The following is a 17043-nucleotide window of genomic DNA, read 5'->3' as shown; positions in this document are numbered from 1 at the left end:
CCGCACAGATGGGACGCAGTCTTCTCTACTCCAGCGGCAGCTTTCTGGGTCCCAGATTCTTAACACTCCAGGCCAGACTTGGGAGCAAGTGTGCAAAGGGGAAAGAAGTCCAATCACCCTCCGCCCAAGGTCTAGTATTTCTGTGCTAGTCACGAGCCTCAGGGCTGGATGACACCCGTCTTCGGGCAGACACAGTTTGAGTTGGGGAAATAAATGGACGCTCAGAGAGGTGCGGGCACTTGCCCAGGTCGTACAGTGGGGCTTTCACCAACCTGAACCTGACAGGGGCGCACATCTCTGCAGGGGTGGTTCCAGGGGTCAGGCTGGGTCGGGAGGTGCTTGGGGCTTCCGAGAGGCCCTCTTCAGAGCTGGGTGGGGTTTGGTTGCCACCCCCAAGTTCCACGGGGCCCGTGAGGCTAGAGGAGGAGGATGTCGGACTGCCCTGGCTCTCAGGGGCCCCCAGAGGCTCTGAGCTCAGGCTGGGGACTTCAGGATGATCTGGAATCAGAAATGATAACGCCTGTCTTTCTCTCTTATTCTGCTCAATTTCAAAGTGTCCTTTGGCTTCTAGGGTCTCCCCACCCCCCAGCTATCTCTCCTTCAGCTCTTCCCCATCAGGCGGCAGTCTCACCCACCCACGACATTCATTCACGACAGCCAGGGCCACAGCGATATGCTGCTTGGCTTCTGCTCACACATTCTCCTCAGCCTGGGCTCTCCCGTTCATCCCTTAGGCTCAGCTCGGAGGAGGCTGTCCCACCAGCAGGAAGCCCTCCCAAACCACCCTGCAGTCCCAAGAGGACATGCTCTCTCCCTCTCCTGAAATCCCAGAACAAGCCCGTTCATTCACTCATTCAACAAACAGTTCTTGAGAACAGCCAGGCAGCCGGGCATCATGCTGGGAGCTGGAGAAGTGGTGGGTAACAAAACACGCAAAGTTCTTGCTGCCTCGGGACTCATGTTCCTTATACCGAATTCCGGTTTTTGTCTCCCCCACTGGACTGCGTCTCAGTAGCCCCCAAAGGCCTCAGACGTGGTGGGTGCTCAGTGAATGCTTCTCTCTTTATTTAAGTGAAGCACTGACAAGTTTGGAACAAAACAGAGCCGGGTTTGAATCCCACAGAGGGGAGGTGGGTCACTCAACATCTCTGTCCCTGCACTTGTAAGGGGGAGATGATAACCCCTACCCGTGAGGGTGATATGGACTAACAAATGTACTCTGAGCTCAGTGCCCAAGCACACAGTAGGCCCTCAATGAACGGCAAAATGAGCATTTTTCTGGGAAGCCAACCATACCTCCACTGGTATGTCCGGCGCGGCCTTGGACCATGGCCCGAGAAGGGTTTTTGACCGGTAAGGGTGGGGGGCAATCCTCACTCTGGCTCTGAGGGGCAGCTGATCCCAGGCTGGTGATGGCCTCGTAGGTCTTGTTGCTGATGTCCACCCTCCCGCTGGCGCAGTGGACCAGGGCCTGGGCCTTCAGAGCGCAGCCCTGCCGGGGCAGAAGTGTGGGAGGGAGGACAGCCTGGTCCCCGGCTCAGCCCCGCCCCGCCCCACGGCTGGCCCAATCCGCTTCTTTCCCTCTGCTGTCCGGAAGCCTGAGAGGCAGGGGCTGGGACCCACCTTCTCTTCTTCCTCCTCCTCACTGTCCGAGGCAGGCTCTGTAGAAATTCCCCAGGGGTAGTCCACGTGCAGAGGGAAGATGAGGGTCCCAGCCTGGGCCTGTTCCAACTGCCAAACACAAAGCCTAGACAGTTCAGAGGGTCAGGGCCCAGAGGAGAGAAGGTCAGGGTTCCCCTCCTTCCCTAGACCTCACCAGCTCCGCGCATTCCTTGTGCAGCTTCCTCCTGGCTATGTCCAGAGCTGTCTCTCCATCATCGTTCACTGTGAGGGGTAACGGCAGGAGTCCCAGTCAGGGTCAAAGCCACATTAGAGCTTAGAGGTTAAGATGGGCCTCTGGAATCAAACTGTCTGGGTTTGAATCCTGGCTGTGCTACTTCCTAGCTGTGTGAGCCTAGGCCTTAATTTTCTCATCTATAAAAGGAATATGATGGCCCTGGCTGCTGTGGCTCAGTGGATGGAGCACTGGCTTGTGAACCAAAGGGTTGCAGGTTTGATTCCCAGTCACGGCACATGACTGGGTTGCTGGCCAGGTCCCCAGTGAGAGGCACACAAAATGCAACCACACATTGATATTGCCCTCTCTTTCTTCCTCCCTTCCCCTCTCTCTGAAAATAAATTAATAAATAAAATCTTTTTAAAAAATGAGTATGATACTTGTAACTGCCTGACCAGGTTGCTGTGAAAAATGAATGAGTGAATAGGTGCAGAGCACTGGGCACACTACCAGGCACACGTTAAACAGTAGAGAGTGGCTATTATATTCACTGTGGTTCAGGTTCAGCTCATGGTTATTTGGTTAGGTACTTTCAGAAACAATATTTTCTTTTACCCTCTTAGCAGGCCTAGTAGATCAGTGGTATTATTCCCATTTTGCAGATGAGGAGGCTGAGGATCAAGAGCTAAATGGGCAAACCCCACAGTCACACAGGTGGGCAGAGGCAAGCCAGGATTAGGACCCGAGTCTGACCACAAAGCGCGTGCTTGTGACCAGCGCTATGTGTGGGGAAAAGGCAGGGGGTCCCACCCAAGGGGCAGCCGGGGTGGGGGTCTGATGGAGGAGGCCTTCGGGCCCCACCTGTGCCCACGGAAGCTCTTCCTTTCAGCAGCAGCTTGAGGCAGTCGGGCTGGTCGTAGAGAGCGGCGTAGTGCAGAGCGCTGTTCCCATCGGCAGCTGTGGCGTCCAGGTGACCGCTGGGGAGGTGCGGTCAGGGAGGAAGGAAGGGGAATAGAGAGGGGAGGGGTTAGTGTCAGGGTAAGAAGAGGAAGAGGAGAGGAGGGAGGAGGAGTGGGAGAAGAGCAAGGCAAGGGGAGGACAAGGCCAGTGTGCGGACATGGACAGAGAGGCAGGGAAGTTCTCACCCATTCTGAATGATGAAGTCCACCAGGGGCAGGGAGGCCTGGGTGGCGACTCTCACGGCCAAGTGCAGGGCCAGCTCTCCGGGGGCCTGAATATACGTCCACAGCCCTGAGTTTCCTCCAGTTCACTCACCCCCAACCCAATACCACCTGCTTGAACACTTGCTGCCTTCTGATACCAGTAAGAAGCTGCCAGAACCCCTGTGAGATGAGACTGAATGGACAGACCTCACGTTTGAAAGGAGGGTGGAAGACCCTCCCTTCACCTCTTCCTTCAGGGGCTCTGGCTCCTCTTGCCCCAAGTCGAACATGTTTCCCAAACTTGGTTCTGGGCCCTGGGCTCCTCTCTCTGCTCCTCTCTCTACCACCCAGGGCCTCAGCTCACCTCATGCTTTCAGCTATCACTCACATAGGCTGTTCCGAGTTCTGACCTCACCTTCATGCTGCAGGAGCTCAGCCCACTGACAGCCCCACAAAGATATCAGCTCACGGACATGCCACCCCATTTTGGGTGTCCAATCGGTTAGCCAATCCTGTCGATTTTATCTTTCTAGTGTCTCTGATTGCCGCCCCCACTTAACATGTTTGTTCCTGGAAAAGCCATACACTGGCCTCCTGCTCCAATCTAACCCACCTTTATCCCCTTCTAAGGGTGTTCAAGAAAAAAATGATACTAACAATTTATTGCACACCCATTGTGCACCAGGCCCGGCACATAAGTGACTTAATTCTCACGTCAGCGCTGTGAGAATATCATAACCCTGTTTGACAAACAAGAAAAGACTCAGAGAGCCCCGGCTGGCGTGGCTCAGTGGATAGAGTGCGGGCCTGCAAACCAAAGGATCACGGTTTGATTCCCAGTCAGGGCACATGCCTGGGTTGCAGGCCAGTTCCCAGCAGGGGATGCATGAGAGGCAACCATACATTGATATTTCTCTCCCTCTCTCCTTCCCTTCCCCTCTACAGAGAAATAAATAAAAATCTTTAAAAAAAAAAAAGAAAAGAAAAGACTCAGAGAGGTGACCTGCTGTGGCTCGCACAGCTAGGAGTGGACAGAGCCTGGACTCTGGCTCAAGTCTGCTTGACCGAACCTGTGCTGTTCCCATAGACCCCTCTGATAGTGGGGCTCCGGCGGATGTACGAGGTGGGCAGTGGGGAGTCATAGCTGGTCCTGGGACTGGGGAGTATGTGAGTGTGGGTCCTGGGACTGGGGAGTATGTGAGTATGGGTGGGTAAGTGGTCCTCGGAGGGGTTCTCACCTGCCCCTCAGGCCCCAGCAGCAGCTGTCCGAAGTCCTGCCCATTAGCGAAGGCCTCCAGGACAGACAGGAGGTCCCGGTTACAGATGGCCATCTGGAGTCTCTGAGGCTCGGGTGTGGACCGCCGAGCAAACCTGTGTTCCACATACTTGGCCACGATATAGTCCCTCCGGGCACCCCTGCCAAAGACAACCACAGGCTCTCAGAACAAAAGCAGTTTCTGCCCACCAGACCCCGGAACCATTCCATAGCAGACAAGGGATCTCCTTGCCCCGGAATTTGTCCTGGACCCTTACAGATCTGAGGCTCCCCTCTCCCCAGACTTCTGGTCCAAGATGCTTCTGGGACCTCGGGAGCTGGAGGGACAGAATCCCCAGCCAGGACGCCCTCCATCTGAGAATCCCCTTACATGTCACTGTCAGCTGAGGGTTTAGGGCCGCCATGTGAGGGCAGCTGGGCCTCCATGACCTCATTGAAGCGCGTGTTTCCAATATTCAAGGCCAGCTGGAGTCACAGGAAAGTAAGACGAAGTGGTTAAAACAGCGCCCCCTGGAGGACGAGCCCCCAGAGATACCCACTCCCCAACTGTCCCCTTTTCTGGTAGGTCGGGATCCTGCCTCACCTCAGCCACACCCCACTGGACCCCGCAAGCTCTGGCTGAGCCAGTCTGCCCAAGCTGGCCTCCTGATCAAGCCACGCCCTGAAACCCATCTGTCCCCACCCCACCCTCACCAACAATTCGGAGGGGCACAGCAGGTCCAAGGTGAGGGACTGAATGCGTGAGAATCGCACACCCAGCTCGCGGTGGACGCCAGAGCACTGGATGCAGGTGAGCACTCCCAGGTTGGTGCTGAGCCACGTGGGATCTGCAAGGGAGGGCAGCTCGTTCCTGGAGGTGTGGGACCCTCCCCTCCCCTCCCCCTCCACTGCCCTCCTCCGAGGCCCCATGCCCGGACCTGCAGCTCCGCAGTCGCAGCACTGGCCGTTCCCGGGCCTGTTCTTCACCTCCGCAATGAGCAGCTTGGTGAGGTCCTGAAGCTCCCCATCCAGCCCAGCGCCCCCCCAGGGCCCCGGGCTGCCGCTGGGCTCCCCGAGGAAGGCAGTGCTCAGAGCCTCGTCCTTGCTGTTCTGCAGCACTGACACCCACCTGCGGAGAGTGTGTCCGTTGGTGTGGGGACGGCACGGGCCCTGGGATCCTGCCCGTCAGGCTCCCTGGCTCCCACCCCTGCTGCACCCCCAGGCTGGTGGTGGGGAAGCACTCACGCCTCACACTCATGTTCGTCCTCTGCCTGGAAGTGGTATGTCCTGTTGTCTGTGGGGAGAGGAGGAGTCGTCTGGGCCACAGAAGTCCTGCCGGCCTCCCCTGAGCCCAGGGAGACGCACCCAACCACTGGCTCCGGGTGCAGCCCTAGACCCTGTGGGCCAAGGCTCAGCTAAAAACGGGCCAGTAATGGCAGTGGCCAGCAGGGGGGGCAGTGTCTCTGCAGTGACCCACAAACATCTATAAAGTAGATCCCAGCAAGACTGTGCAGCGGGGATCCCAGAGTCAGGGGAGGTCTTCTAGGGCACAGGACCCTACCAGCCTAGAGGCAGTGCCTCCTCTGAACCCACTCCACTGCCACCACCCGACCTGGCCCCACGGCCCCCTATCTGGGCTCTTTGCTCCTCATCTTGTCCCCTCGCCCAGGCTGTACCACCAGCTGCCAGATTGTTGCAGCCGAAGGTTCTGCTGTAACCACACCTCTCCCCTGCTATAAGACCCACCTTGGCTCCCCACACCAAGGAATTAAGACCCACACCTTTAAGGCATTCCTAGGCTTCGTCCCCAACTACTCCTAGGTGAAGCCTACACTCTGGCCAAAGTGGCCAGACCTACGCTCCTGTTTTTACGCCTGTTCTCACGCCAGTCCTGTCTCCGGCAACTCCCTCCCCAAACTCTGCCTCCTGGGTCCTTCAAGGCTCACATCACATGCTCCCTCCTCTAGGCAGCCTAACCTGACTCCGCAGAGCAGGGCAGGCACAGGCCTTCCCCCCTTTCATCTCTGACAGTGCTGTGTCTATCTGCATTTCTCTTCTGCACACCCCCGCTCCCGGGCCTCCAGTCACACCCCTGCCAGAGAGGGCTCCCCTCAGGGTGAGACCTAGGCCGTTCTCAACCTACACCTGACCCGGGAAGGGCTGGCACTGAAGGCTCTGAAGAATGAACAGTAAACATGTTAAAGTAATAATAATTCCAAAAACCAAATTACCCAAACCCATCCAACTGTGCTTTACAGAGTGTCCATAGCAACTGTTCGACAAACAGGTGTGGGATTGGTCACAGGGCCCTAATCGCTGCCACCTGGCTGTGGACAGGTCTCTCAGGGAAGCCTTGGGCTGCTGTGGGGAGGGGCCAGGGACTACTCACGAGTCACCAGGTCAAAGCACTTTTTCTCCTCAGGGTGTGGCCTCACTTGGCAAGTCAGCAGGGTCAGCTTCACGGGGGGCCGGTTTATCTGTGGGAGGTCAGGGGTAGAGGGCATACTTGTTACCTACTGAGCCTCCCAAACTCCTGAGTCCTCTGTTTCTCAATCTGTTAAATGGGCATAATCCAGATCCCATTTCATGTCTCCCCTCTCCCAGCACCCCAGGATTGTAGAATGTGGGCCGAGACGAGACTGGGAGCTTTGGATCCCATCTTTCCCTCCATGGGGGTCTCCAGCAATCTGGATCCAGGTTTGGGGGTTGGTCTTAGAGGAGAGGGCTTGACACTTATTTGCTCAGAACACCAGAAGAAGAAAGGACCTGGGGTGCTGTGACACCCACCCCACCCCACCCCGGGCCTTACCATGCTGTGTGAGATGGTCAGGCAGCCATACTTGACTCCACACTTCCTTTTCTGCCAGACTCTTCGAATTCTAGGGCCCAGAGGGACAGAGAGACAGCGACCCGAGGCTTATACCTAATTCCTCTGTGTCAGAAAAGAGTCCTGGACTAGATCTCCAGCCCCAGCCACACCTCTCCACCTCTTTTGTCCCCCTAGACCCCTCTTCTGACTCCTAGATCCCTCCCTTTCGGGGCCCCCTTCTGGAGGAGAAGACACAGCTCTGCCCAGAAGTAGCTCCCAGTCTGATGGGGGGAGACAGCCTTGCTCTTTGAGAATCCTCATTCTGAAGGCGACATGTGACCTTGACTCTCTGAGAGCCTCTAGTCTGATGGAGGAGACACGGCCCCCACCTTAGAGCGCCCCTCATCTGAGCAGAGGCACGGGCGCTTGACCGCAATGGACGGATTACGGTTAAAGACAAAGCGAGATGAATACTGGGACCCCAGAGACACAAGGGGAAAATCCATGCTCCAAAGCTGTGTAACACCACTGCAAATATTAATCGGCCTAAAGTTATTCTTCTCTGATGAAAACTGATTAGAAAGCAGAAACATGAACACATCCCATAGAGGCCTCGCATTTCACAGACTGATTTTTTTTACACCAGGGAGCAAGGCACAGGCGACACTTTCATTTCCAGGCATGCTCAGTGTACTATGGAGGTTAAGCATGAGGGCGTGGAGACTGTTGCAGGGGTGTCCAACCTGCGGCCCCTGGGCCACATGCAGCTCCGGGTGGCTAGGAATGCGGCCCAACACAAAATTGTAAATTTACTTACAACATCATGAGGTTCTTTTTGTGTGTGTGATTATGTATCGTGATGTATTTAATGTGTGGCTCAAGATAACTTTTCTTCCAGTGTGGACCAGAGGTGCCCGGAGGTTGGACACCCCTGGCTAGGACATAGTAAATGCTCGGAAAGTGTTAGCTGCTGTTGTTCTTCGAGTTAAGAACAACCAATGACTTTCAGAAGTTCCCGTGCCCGGACTGTGATGATTGTGCATTGCCCAGTGGAGGGTCCTGGAACCCTCAGGGTTTACACAAATGATAAGAACAGTCCTTTCGGTCAGCAACTCCGAGTCTGACATTTACCATCTGTGTGGCTTTGGGCAAGTTACTTAAGCTCTCCAGAGCGCTTACTTACCCATCACTTTTCTTGTATAGAAAGCCCACCTTCTCCGTCCCAAACTGCTTGTTGCCTTGGTGCTGGTGGATGCTGTAGCCACACCCTGAGTTCTTCCGGCTCATATTCTCCTGTTCCTCAGACATGCAAAGGTGACCTCAGGTTGGAAGAGGCCCACCGTGCAGTCTCCCGCAAGGAGACTTAAGGGGACTCTGAAAAGTCTCCTTTCTCTCCCTCCCCCGCCCCCCCCACAGCATGGTGTGCCTTGAGGGAAAGCATTCCTTTTGGGATGAATCGGGGGCTGACCTCTCTGTTCTCAAGCTGCAGCATCCCTCGGAGGGAGTCCCGGAGCTGGGTCAGCTTCTGTAGCTCCTCCTCTTGGGCTTGACGCAGCTACGGGACGGAGGACAGGGCCCCATCATCAGCCAGCAGATGTGCCAGATGCAGAGCCCAGAGGCAGAGCAGCAGGGCGGGAGCCCCTCTCCCTGGGCCAGGGCCAGCTCTTCCACACCCACAGATTCTCCCGGAAGGACAGGGGGCTCGACCGCGTGCCAAAGGGTGAGGCCCGACTTACTGCATGTACCGAGGCTGCCAACTTCTCGATGAAGGGGGACAGGCTCTGAGCAGCCTTCCAGCCATCTTGGAAAAAGCTAAGAGGTGTGAGGCCAAACAAGGGACCAGAGAGAAATGAAAATGAGAGATAAAGCACAAAGCAGGGGGCAAGGGCTCTAAAGTCGGCAGCATAGTCTGATGGTCAGGAACAGGCACCCTGGAATTAGAGTGTCTGGGTCCAGACCCCCCTTACTATGTGTGTGAGCTTAGTAAACCTGGGCCTCAGTTTTCTCATCTGTACAATGGGGATAATAAGAGTACCTGCTCACAGGGGTGCTGGGGGGTTGAGTGAGATCAAGGGACACGTGGAGGGTGCTCAATGGAGAAGAGCTGTAACAAACACTACCCACGAGGGACAGACACATGGAGTCCTCGAGGGGCTGCCAGACCCTGGGCATGGGACGTGGTCTGTGTTGCCTGATGGGTTAACGGATGAGGAGCGTGGGGGTAGGGCCAGGAATGTGGGAAGAAACCTACTTGTGCTGGGCATGGAAGAACTTGATGAGGCTCTGCAGGAAGTCAGGACCTTGCTTCATCTGGCTCTCCCCGGCTTTGAGCAGATACTGGGTGGGGGGGCAGGGTAAGACGTTCCATGTGAGCGGAAACTAAGTCCTTGGGACAAGGGGCTGTAGTCCCCTTCCCAGGCTACTCCCCTTGGCCACAAGTGAAGCTTGACACCATCCCAAGGGCCACCTGGCCAGGGCCTGGTCTGAGCCTGTGACTGGGCCCAGGGAGGTTCAGGAGAGGCAGACAGGAAGATGTACGTATCCCGCCCTCCCCTCCCCGGGAGCAGCCGTTACCTCACACATGTGCAGTTGGAATACTCGCCGCTCTCTGTGTGTGTCCTGGGCCACCTCCCCAGGGTTCCCTCCTGTCACCCTGGCCCGGTCCCTTTCCTTCTCCAGCCTGGTCCTAGGCCCCAAGGAAAGAGAAGTCTGAGCAACTCTCGCAGGCCCCTTTCACGTCCTCCTCCCTGCCACGGGCACACGAGCGAGGGGGCCCTCCTGTGTGCCGCCTGTGTGGTAGGGTGGGGTACACAGTGAAAAAGGCAGATTCGGGGAACCCACAGGCTCAAGGGGGAAAAAGACATGAGTCAAGTCGCAGCCTTGAGGAGAGCGGTGAGGGGTAAAATGGGCACTCAACTTTTTCCAGCTGCTCAGGAATTGATGTTTGAGCTGGGATCTGAAGTCTGAGAGGTTGTCTCGGAGGACTCTAGGGCTGGGTAGGAGGACCAGAGCATGTGACGGCCGGAGGCAGGAGGGATCAGGAGCCCAGATGGAGAGGGAGGTGGTTCCAGGAGAGCTAAAGAAGGGCCAGACCACGCAGGGCTACCTCAGACCCTGTCGAGGTTCTTGGTCTTTATCCCAAGAGCAACGTGAATGAGTTCAGGGTTTTATGCAGGGAGGCAACGGGCTCAGATAAGGGCCAGGTGGGGAGCTGGGCCCCTTCTGTCTGATTTTACTGAAAGGGATTTAGTACCACGTGGGTTAGAAGACCACTAAGTACCTTCATTCTTCTGAGCTGTGGAGTTTCCCATGTAAAGCTTAGAAAACCTCTGTTCTTTCTTTTCTTTGTAAGTGAAGATAGAAAGCACTTCCTATCCTAGTAACTGAAAGCAACCTGGGCTTCCTCCCTGCAGATCGCAAGGGCTGGCTGTTTTTCTCTGGAGGTGAGTGGAAGTGTGTGTCCATGGTTTCCTGGAAATCCCATACCCGTCAGACCACCCACTCCCAGCCAGGAGAGTATTTTCATCTCGGAGGCCAGGTGCATGTGACCACGAATCCTGCAGAAAGGAGACATCTCACTTAAGAGTTCTATGCCCAAGTGGGGGGCCAGCCCTGAGCACAGATGTGGGACACACCACAAGTTGCATTACTTTCTCCTCTTTGAGCCTCAGTCTTCTCATCTGGAAAGTGGGGACCCTTACCTGTACCCAGATGAGATAAAGTGTGCAACAACCTTAGCACATGGAAGATACAACAGCTATTATTACTACAGGCCCTCTATGCCTCAGTCTCCCATCTCTAAGCTGAGGAAGCAATGGCCTAGAATGGACTCTGGCATTACAGCGCCAGGCCTCACTGAGGTCAGACCAGTGGGATCCTGTTTACAGGCAGAATCTGTACCCAAAGAAGCATCTCCACCTTGGACCTAAAGATATTTCGACCACAGACGTCTTTGTGGTGGGGGCTGTGCTGTGGATGGAGCCTGCTTGGCAGCATCCGTGACCTCTACCCACGAGATGCCAATCTCCCCCGTGGTGACAACCAGTAATGTCCCCTGGGGGTGAGGGCAGGGGGTGCAAGGTCACCCTTGGGTGAGAACCCCGCTCTAGAGCGGGGTTCTGCAGGCCTTTAAATTTTTATTTAAATTTTCTCATAAGTGGCTACTTTTCATTCCAAATGGGAGTTTGTGGCAGGGTGGTGGAGTCGGGGGTAAGTGGCAGTTCCGTGACATGGGCCTGAGGATTGGGGCAGAAGCTTCTTTTTTGGATCTGAAGGTGAGCAGGAGAGAGAGGGGCAATGGCTGGGCCTGCAGTGTGGCAGCGATGGTGAGCCCAGCAGCTTGGCAAGCAGGCCGGGAGACGGAGTGGGCAGAGCGGCCGAGATGGGGCAGGGGACTCCCCTAAGCATCCATTGTTACTATTTCTTTCAGTAGTAAAAAGTGAAAAATAAGTTAAATGTCCAGCAATAGAAAGGGGTTAAGTCAACTATGCTGTGGCCCTATATGGGAATACTATGCAGCTGTCAAAAAGGAGGGGTGGCTCTATATATACCGGCGTGGAAAGGCGTCTGCTCCAGAGTAAATGGGCAGAAGGGAAGTCTCAATGTAACACAGTGGCTAGAAATGTGGATTCTGGTCTGAATGGCAGCTCCTTCCCTTACTTAATCTTCCTAAGTTCCCGTTTCTCTATTTCAAACATGGGACAAATACTGCCGAGCTCTTAGATGACGCGATCACACAGGAAACATTTACGGCCATTCCCGGCACACAGTCCACCCACAGTAAGTGGCAGGAGCATGCTGATGCTACTGATGTTGATGACTATAATAAGGACTCCTGGTGATTGCTTTGGATAATTGTTTTACTAGAGAGCACTTATTGATTTATTCAGTGTTTTAAGTACAGGGTCTAGTGGGGATTAAAGGACAGGACCGGTTAGCTCAGAGTGCAGGTAAGCTGGGAAGTGCAATCCACGACTTCGTGCATTGCCAGCGCTCTGCCCCTCGGCCTCGGCTCTGGGGGTTTAGAGACTTACCCTACCGCATCTGACACGGCCACCCAAGGGGACCCGAGACCCTGCAGACTAACAGCTGGGAGTGCTTTTTACTCCACTCCCCACCACCCACCCACCCATAAAACAGCAGCTCCTGCTCCTTTCCTGTCCTCAAAGGATCACCAGCATGTGTACTTATTTCACATGTTAGGAAGGTTTTTCTTTCCTTCGAATGGAGTGGCAGCAGAAGGCGTGAAATAAAACAGTGAGTGAAAAGCGCTGGAATGCTGGTCACCGGGACCTGAGGGGGGGGTGCCAGCAACTACACTGGGGAGAGGGGGACCAGGCGCTCCGGGGTGGGGGGGAGCAAAGGAATCACAGTGGATCACGCACCGGCCAGCCTGACCTGGAACCATCTCTCCTGTGATGGCTGTTCCCACCACCCTTCCCTCCACCCAAACAGAACCACCTGCCTTTTCTACCACCCCTGTGCTGGCACTGTCCCTTGGCACTGTCACTTCGTGCTTTCCTTGCTCACTGAGCCACCTCTTTTCTTGCTTATAAACCAGGCAGATCCACCAAGGCGGGGACTGTGGTGGATTTTCCCTCACTACTTACCTGCGGGCTGGGGATAATAACACCACCTGTCCCTGCTAAGGGGACCGAACTGGTCACAGATGTAAAGGCCTAATCACAGTATCTGGTACAAAGGAAGCTCTTTAGTATAAGCTGGTATTATTACTGATTATTATTTTTAAGCACTCAAGCAATAGCCCCATTTTCCCGACGAGGAGACTGAGATGATAAGTCACTTGTTCAAGTCATGCAGCTGTTAGGTGGCAGAGCAGAATTTGAACCCACGTCTGTCTGGTGCCAGAGCCCTGGGGACGGCCCTGGTCACCAATGCTGTGCTCAGACTTGTGCCATCCCTCCTGCCCTGCCTGGTGACAGTCACGGTGCCTTTTTTGGTAGATCATGGTCAGGAGCTATTTTCCAGATGAGGAAGCTGAGACCCGGACGAGGGAGGTGCCTGCCCGTGACCCCGAGCTGGCCAGGGGAAATGCGGGGAGCAGAGGTCTGGGCTCCTGCCTCTCAGCCCCTTGCCGGGTTATTCTGGTCCCAGTTCTGGCTCAGAAGGATGGCCAATAAGTACCCATTGAACTTTGGTGCCAGGTGCTTCATATTCACTGCACTTATTTCATCCCCATGTCAACCCTGCAAGGAATTCCTGGCTCCATTACGCAGACGAGGCAACAGACCCTCACGTGGAACAGCCTCGATACACTTGGCTCCTGCACAGGGCCTGGGATGCCCCAGGTGGAGAGGGAAACCTCCCTTTTATATGAAAACACAGGGATGAGATGCCTGGTGGTGTCAGACGCCTGCTGTCAGAGCCCTGGACCCTTCTAGCTGCTGCCCAGACTGGTCTGGTGAGAATGAGGTGGAATCACTCATCGACTCACGGCTCATCAATACCTCGCTGTACCTGCAATGCTCCCGAAGGAAAACGTATACAGCTGTCTGTGCCAGGTGTGCCAGGACAGGTAGCTCAACCAATGTAACATGCATGTCAGGAGCCCGGAGACCATGTGCATGGCGGGAAGAACCCTGGACTAGGAAGCCTTGGGTTCTAGATCAGGCCCCATTGATAACCCACTAAATTATCTCAGCCAAGTTCCTTTCCCCATCCATCACACGGAATCTTTTCTTTAAATGAAACCTTGTAGGCAAGTTCAGTACATAAACCTGGTAAAAGCAGAGCTTGTTGGGAAAGGTCAGCAGGATAGGGTTTACTCTTTCCATTTGGTACACGATGTCCTGAAAGGCCAGGGCCTTATTCCGGGCAACTAAGGAAGGCCATGTGACCCACACGAAGTCGTAAAGAGAAAGCCTGTGCTGTTCACACCCCTCCCTAGGCCTCTGATGAGGGCGGATGGCCACGCCCATCACAGCTCCCACACCCCTCCCACAGCTGGCGTGGAGATGGAGTTGCTGGGAGGGAGAAGTCCTGCCCTTTATTCAGACTGGAGAGCGGTCCCCATGGCTCTGGGAGCTGGAGGAACAAGAGAGCTCCGGGATCTACTTCTTGGCTTTGAACCTACAGGAATAACTATGCGCAAGAGCAAAGATTTCGTTCTGAGGATGCTTCTCAGTGGTAGGGGGGATGACATACATTGTGGATCGTGCAGATGCTGGCACGCCTTGCATCACGCAAGGGATGTATAAGAGTAGGTGATGATGTAGAGAGATGGTCACAATGCACTCTTCCTCTTTTTAAGCTCTTGTGTGTGCCCTGACTGGGGATTGAACCTGCAACCTTGGCGTATCTAGATGATGCTCCAACCAACTGAGTTTACCTGGGCAGGGCCACAATGCATTTTTAAGTACAAAAAAGATTATACAATGATTATGATGTTGGTTTTGTAAATATCTTTCTTTATGTATAGAAAAATAGCTAGAAAGATGTTACTACATTAGCCTTGGAAATTAAGGATTTTCCTCCTAGCTTTTGGTAGTTCCTCCTTCCCCCACTCTGTGTAAGTGATAAAATTACTGTGTTACCCATGCCATGTAAAAAAAGTTCAAACAACAGAGAAGTACTAGATACTTCCCACATGACCCTAATCCTCTCCTCAGGATAATTAAACTTTTTTCTTCTTATATTTCATATTTTCTAAGTTATTCATCACGAACATGTATAGGTTTTGCAAAATGTAAGAGAAACAAACATACAAAGAAGAGCAAACAGTGCTTTGAGGTATGGCGGACCCGGTTGGGCCCTGGCGGAGGGCTGGGCCAGGACTTGTGCAGATTCCAGAAGGCAGAGCCCAAGGCGTCTCCACTCAGAGGGAGTTGGCCACAAGGTGCCCAAGACTCCTTCTGTCCCCGTGATGTCACTGGTGGTGCACATAAGAGGCCGGGGTATGACACCAACTCCCTTTCCTCCTCTGTGTCTGACGAAATGTTTATAGATACTACCTGGTGTTTCGGACAGAGCATTAAGGAACAGGAAACCGAGCTCTGCCTCTGCCTGGCTGTGTGGCCTTGGGAAAGTGACTTAACCTCTCTGGGCCTCCAGTTCCTCCTCTGTTAACGGGGACACTACTATCTCCCTCACAGGGCTGGGCGACTGTGAAGGTTAAATGACTGGCACACAGAGGTGTTCAGTAAAGGGAATATCTTGTCTCTGCCACATTTGATGCCACCCGGCACGTGAGTCTCTGCTGGCAGCATTCTGAGGTCACTTCACCATAGCTCCCGTTTGGTGGTCTTGTGGTCCAGCCCCCAGACTCCTGTTAGGCCTGGTCGTAAACCACCACCACAACGAGCCCCACCCCCAGAGAGCCAGATGTCACGCGCCTTTGGGCGTCGTGTCCTGGCAGCAGTCAGGCCCTTCCCAAACCCAGCCTCCTGCTACAGCACACCCGTCACTCTCCGGGACAAACCACCCCGGCTGCAACCACTTACATTTTGGCTTCGAAGTCCTTCCACGCCTTCTCCAGCTGTTTTTTGGAATCCTGTGGTTTAAAAAGAACAATTTGCCCAAAGGGGCCCTTGGGGTGTGGAATCAACAGTACACTTCGCTACCTTTAGGGGAACCCTGCACCTGATTTCCTCCCACAGTTGCCAAGAATCAGTTGGCTTTGGTGGGCCCAGGCCCAGGATGTGGGGAGATTTGGGGGGTCTGCCCTGAATTTGCTTCCTCAGAAGATGGAGATTACCATGAGGAAGAGGATGGAGGAGGGGATGAAGTTCAGAGCCCCCTCCTCCAGCTTTATCCCTCCATTTCTCCTCCCCCGTCCCAGATCATCCTCTCAATAAGAAAGGTGCAGGGAGAAGAATGTAAGCACAGAGAGGCTAAGAAATCTACCCAAGGCCACACGGCGAGTCAGGGTGACCTGGCTGATCCCTGGCCTAGTTTGCCTGGACCTGGCTGCTCACATCCTCAGAACAGCCCTCACTTCCGGGCGCCCCAGTCAGCCAGGCGAAAAAGCTGCCCGTCTGGTTTGGGTGGTTCCCAATCTGGTGTCTAGCCTAGGGTCAGGAGGGAAGCCTCTGGGGGGAGGAGAGCTCCTCCCCTGGGTCGTCTGGGGCAGCCTTTCCAGGCAGATTATTGTCACCTTTTCTGAGCTCCTCTCTGCCTCAAGCCAGGAGCTGCCAGGTGCAGAGAGAGCAGCCAAGCACGGGAGTCGTGAGTCTGGATCCCACACTAGCTCCTCCTCACACTAACTGTGTAAACTCCAAGCAGGTGGCCAAACTCCCTGGGCCTCCACTTCCTCCACTGGGGATCACAGTACCTACAGAACCCACTCCATAGCATTGTAGGAATTCCGTGAGCTACTTCACATCGGGCCCTGGCAGACAGTAGGTCGGCCATCCTAGGCTGACCCCAGAGCCAGGTCCTCCTGTCCTTCTGAGGGTCAGTAATATGGGGTCACTACTTCCACTGTGACAGCCTCACTTGGCCTCCCCTAAGGTTTCCTGCCCACTCCTGGCTTGCTCCACCCCACACCCTCTGGGCATCTTCCACCCCACCCCTCATTCCCACATTGCAACTCACCTGTCGCCCATCCCTCAGTTGCCCCTTCAACAGACTGTCCAGTGGAAAGGAGACAATGTTGTTCAAGTTCTGAACCTGGAATAAGCAGACACCCCCATGCCGCACCTTGGGTGACTATCTGTCCAGCTCCAAGGGGCTTGAGTACAGGGAAGCAGCATGAGGCAAAGGACATTGCTGGGGGTCAGGGAAGCTGGGGGTCAGGGAAGCTGGGGGTCAAGGAAGCTGGGGAGAGAAAGGTGAGAAGGTGCGGGGAGAAGAGGATGGCGGAGGTAGCCTCCCGTAAAAGCTGTTACACCTGCCCTGGCTGACCAGCCTCAGCAGCTCACTGCCCCAGGATCATCCGTGGTCAGCCCCATCTCTGTTCTTCTGCCAGAAGCACCTTCCGGCCCCCCTCTGACTTTCTGAAGTCCCCCTGTCATGCCCATGT

General features: G+C 54.8%; 1 protein-coding gene across 3 annotated transcripts in view; it reads right to left on the bottom strand.

Moving 5' to 3' along the window:
• Positions 1–17043, bottom strand: part of ASAP3 (ArfGAP with SH3 domain, ankyrin repeat and PH domain 3) — a 43574-nt gene that overhangs the window by 2572 nt on the left and 23959 nt on the right. For 2 of the 3 annotated variants that reach the window (XM_037032840.1, XM_037032841.1), the window contains exons 4-24: positions 16617–16691; positions 15524–15573; positions 9982–10140; positions 9639–9750; positions 9316–9401; positions 8801–8876; positions 8533–8619; positions 8248–8357; positions 7065–7134; positions 6645–6732; positions 5501–5549; positions 5194–5384; positions 4970–5103; positions 4647–4741; positions 4239–4416; positions 2983–3068; positions 2699–2814; positions 1817–1884; positions 1624–1731; positions 1297–1492; positions 273–498 (exon numbers count right to left, since the gene is read on the bottom strand). In XM_037032840.1, coding sequence (XP_036888735.1) covers positions 273–498; positions 1297–1492; positions 1624–1731; positions 1817–1884; positions 2699–2814; positions 2983–3068; positions 4239–4416; positions 4647–4741; positions 4970–5103; positions 5194–5384; positions 5501–5549; positions 6645–6732; positions 7065–7134; positions 8248–8357; positions 8533–8619; positions 8801–8876; positions 9316–9401; positions 9639–9750; positions 9982–10140; positions 15524–15573; positions 16617–16691 — 2360 coding nt within the window. The remainder of the gene's footprint in view (positions 1–272; positions 499–1296; positions 1493–1623; positions 1732–1816; positions 1885–2698; positions 2815–2982; positions 3069–4238; positions 4417–4646; positions 4742–4969; positions 5104–5193; positions 5385–5500; positions 5550–6644; positions 6733–7064; positions 7135–8247; positions 8358–8532; positions 8620–8800; positions 8877–9315; positions 9402–9638; positions 9751–9981; positions 10141–15523; positions 15574–16616; positions 16692–17043) is intronic. The other variant, XM_037032842.1, reaches the window with a different exon arrangement.

Source organism: Sturnira hondurensis, unplaced genomic scaffold, assembly GCF_014824575.4.
Source record: "Sturnira hondurensis isolate 20B ecotype Veracruz unplaced genomic scaffold, ASM1482457v3 Scaffold0021555, whole genome shotgun sequence".
In the NCBI taxonomy this organism is placed as follows: domain Eukaryota; kingdom Metazoa; phylum Chordata; class Mammalia; order Chiroptera; family Phyllostomidae; genus Sturnira; species Sturnira hondurensis.
Note: the sequence above shows the minus strand (reverse complement) of the source record. Positions and strands in the feature narration are given on the sequence as shown.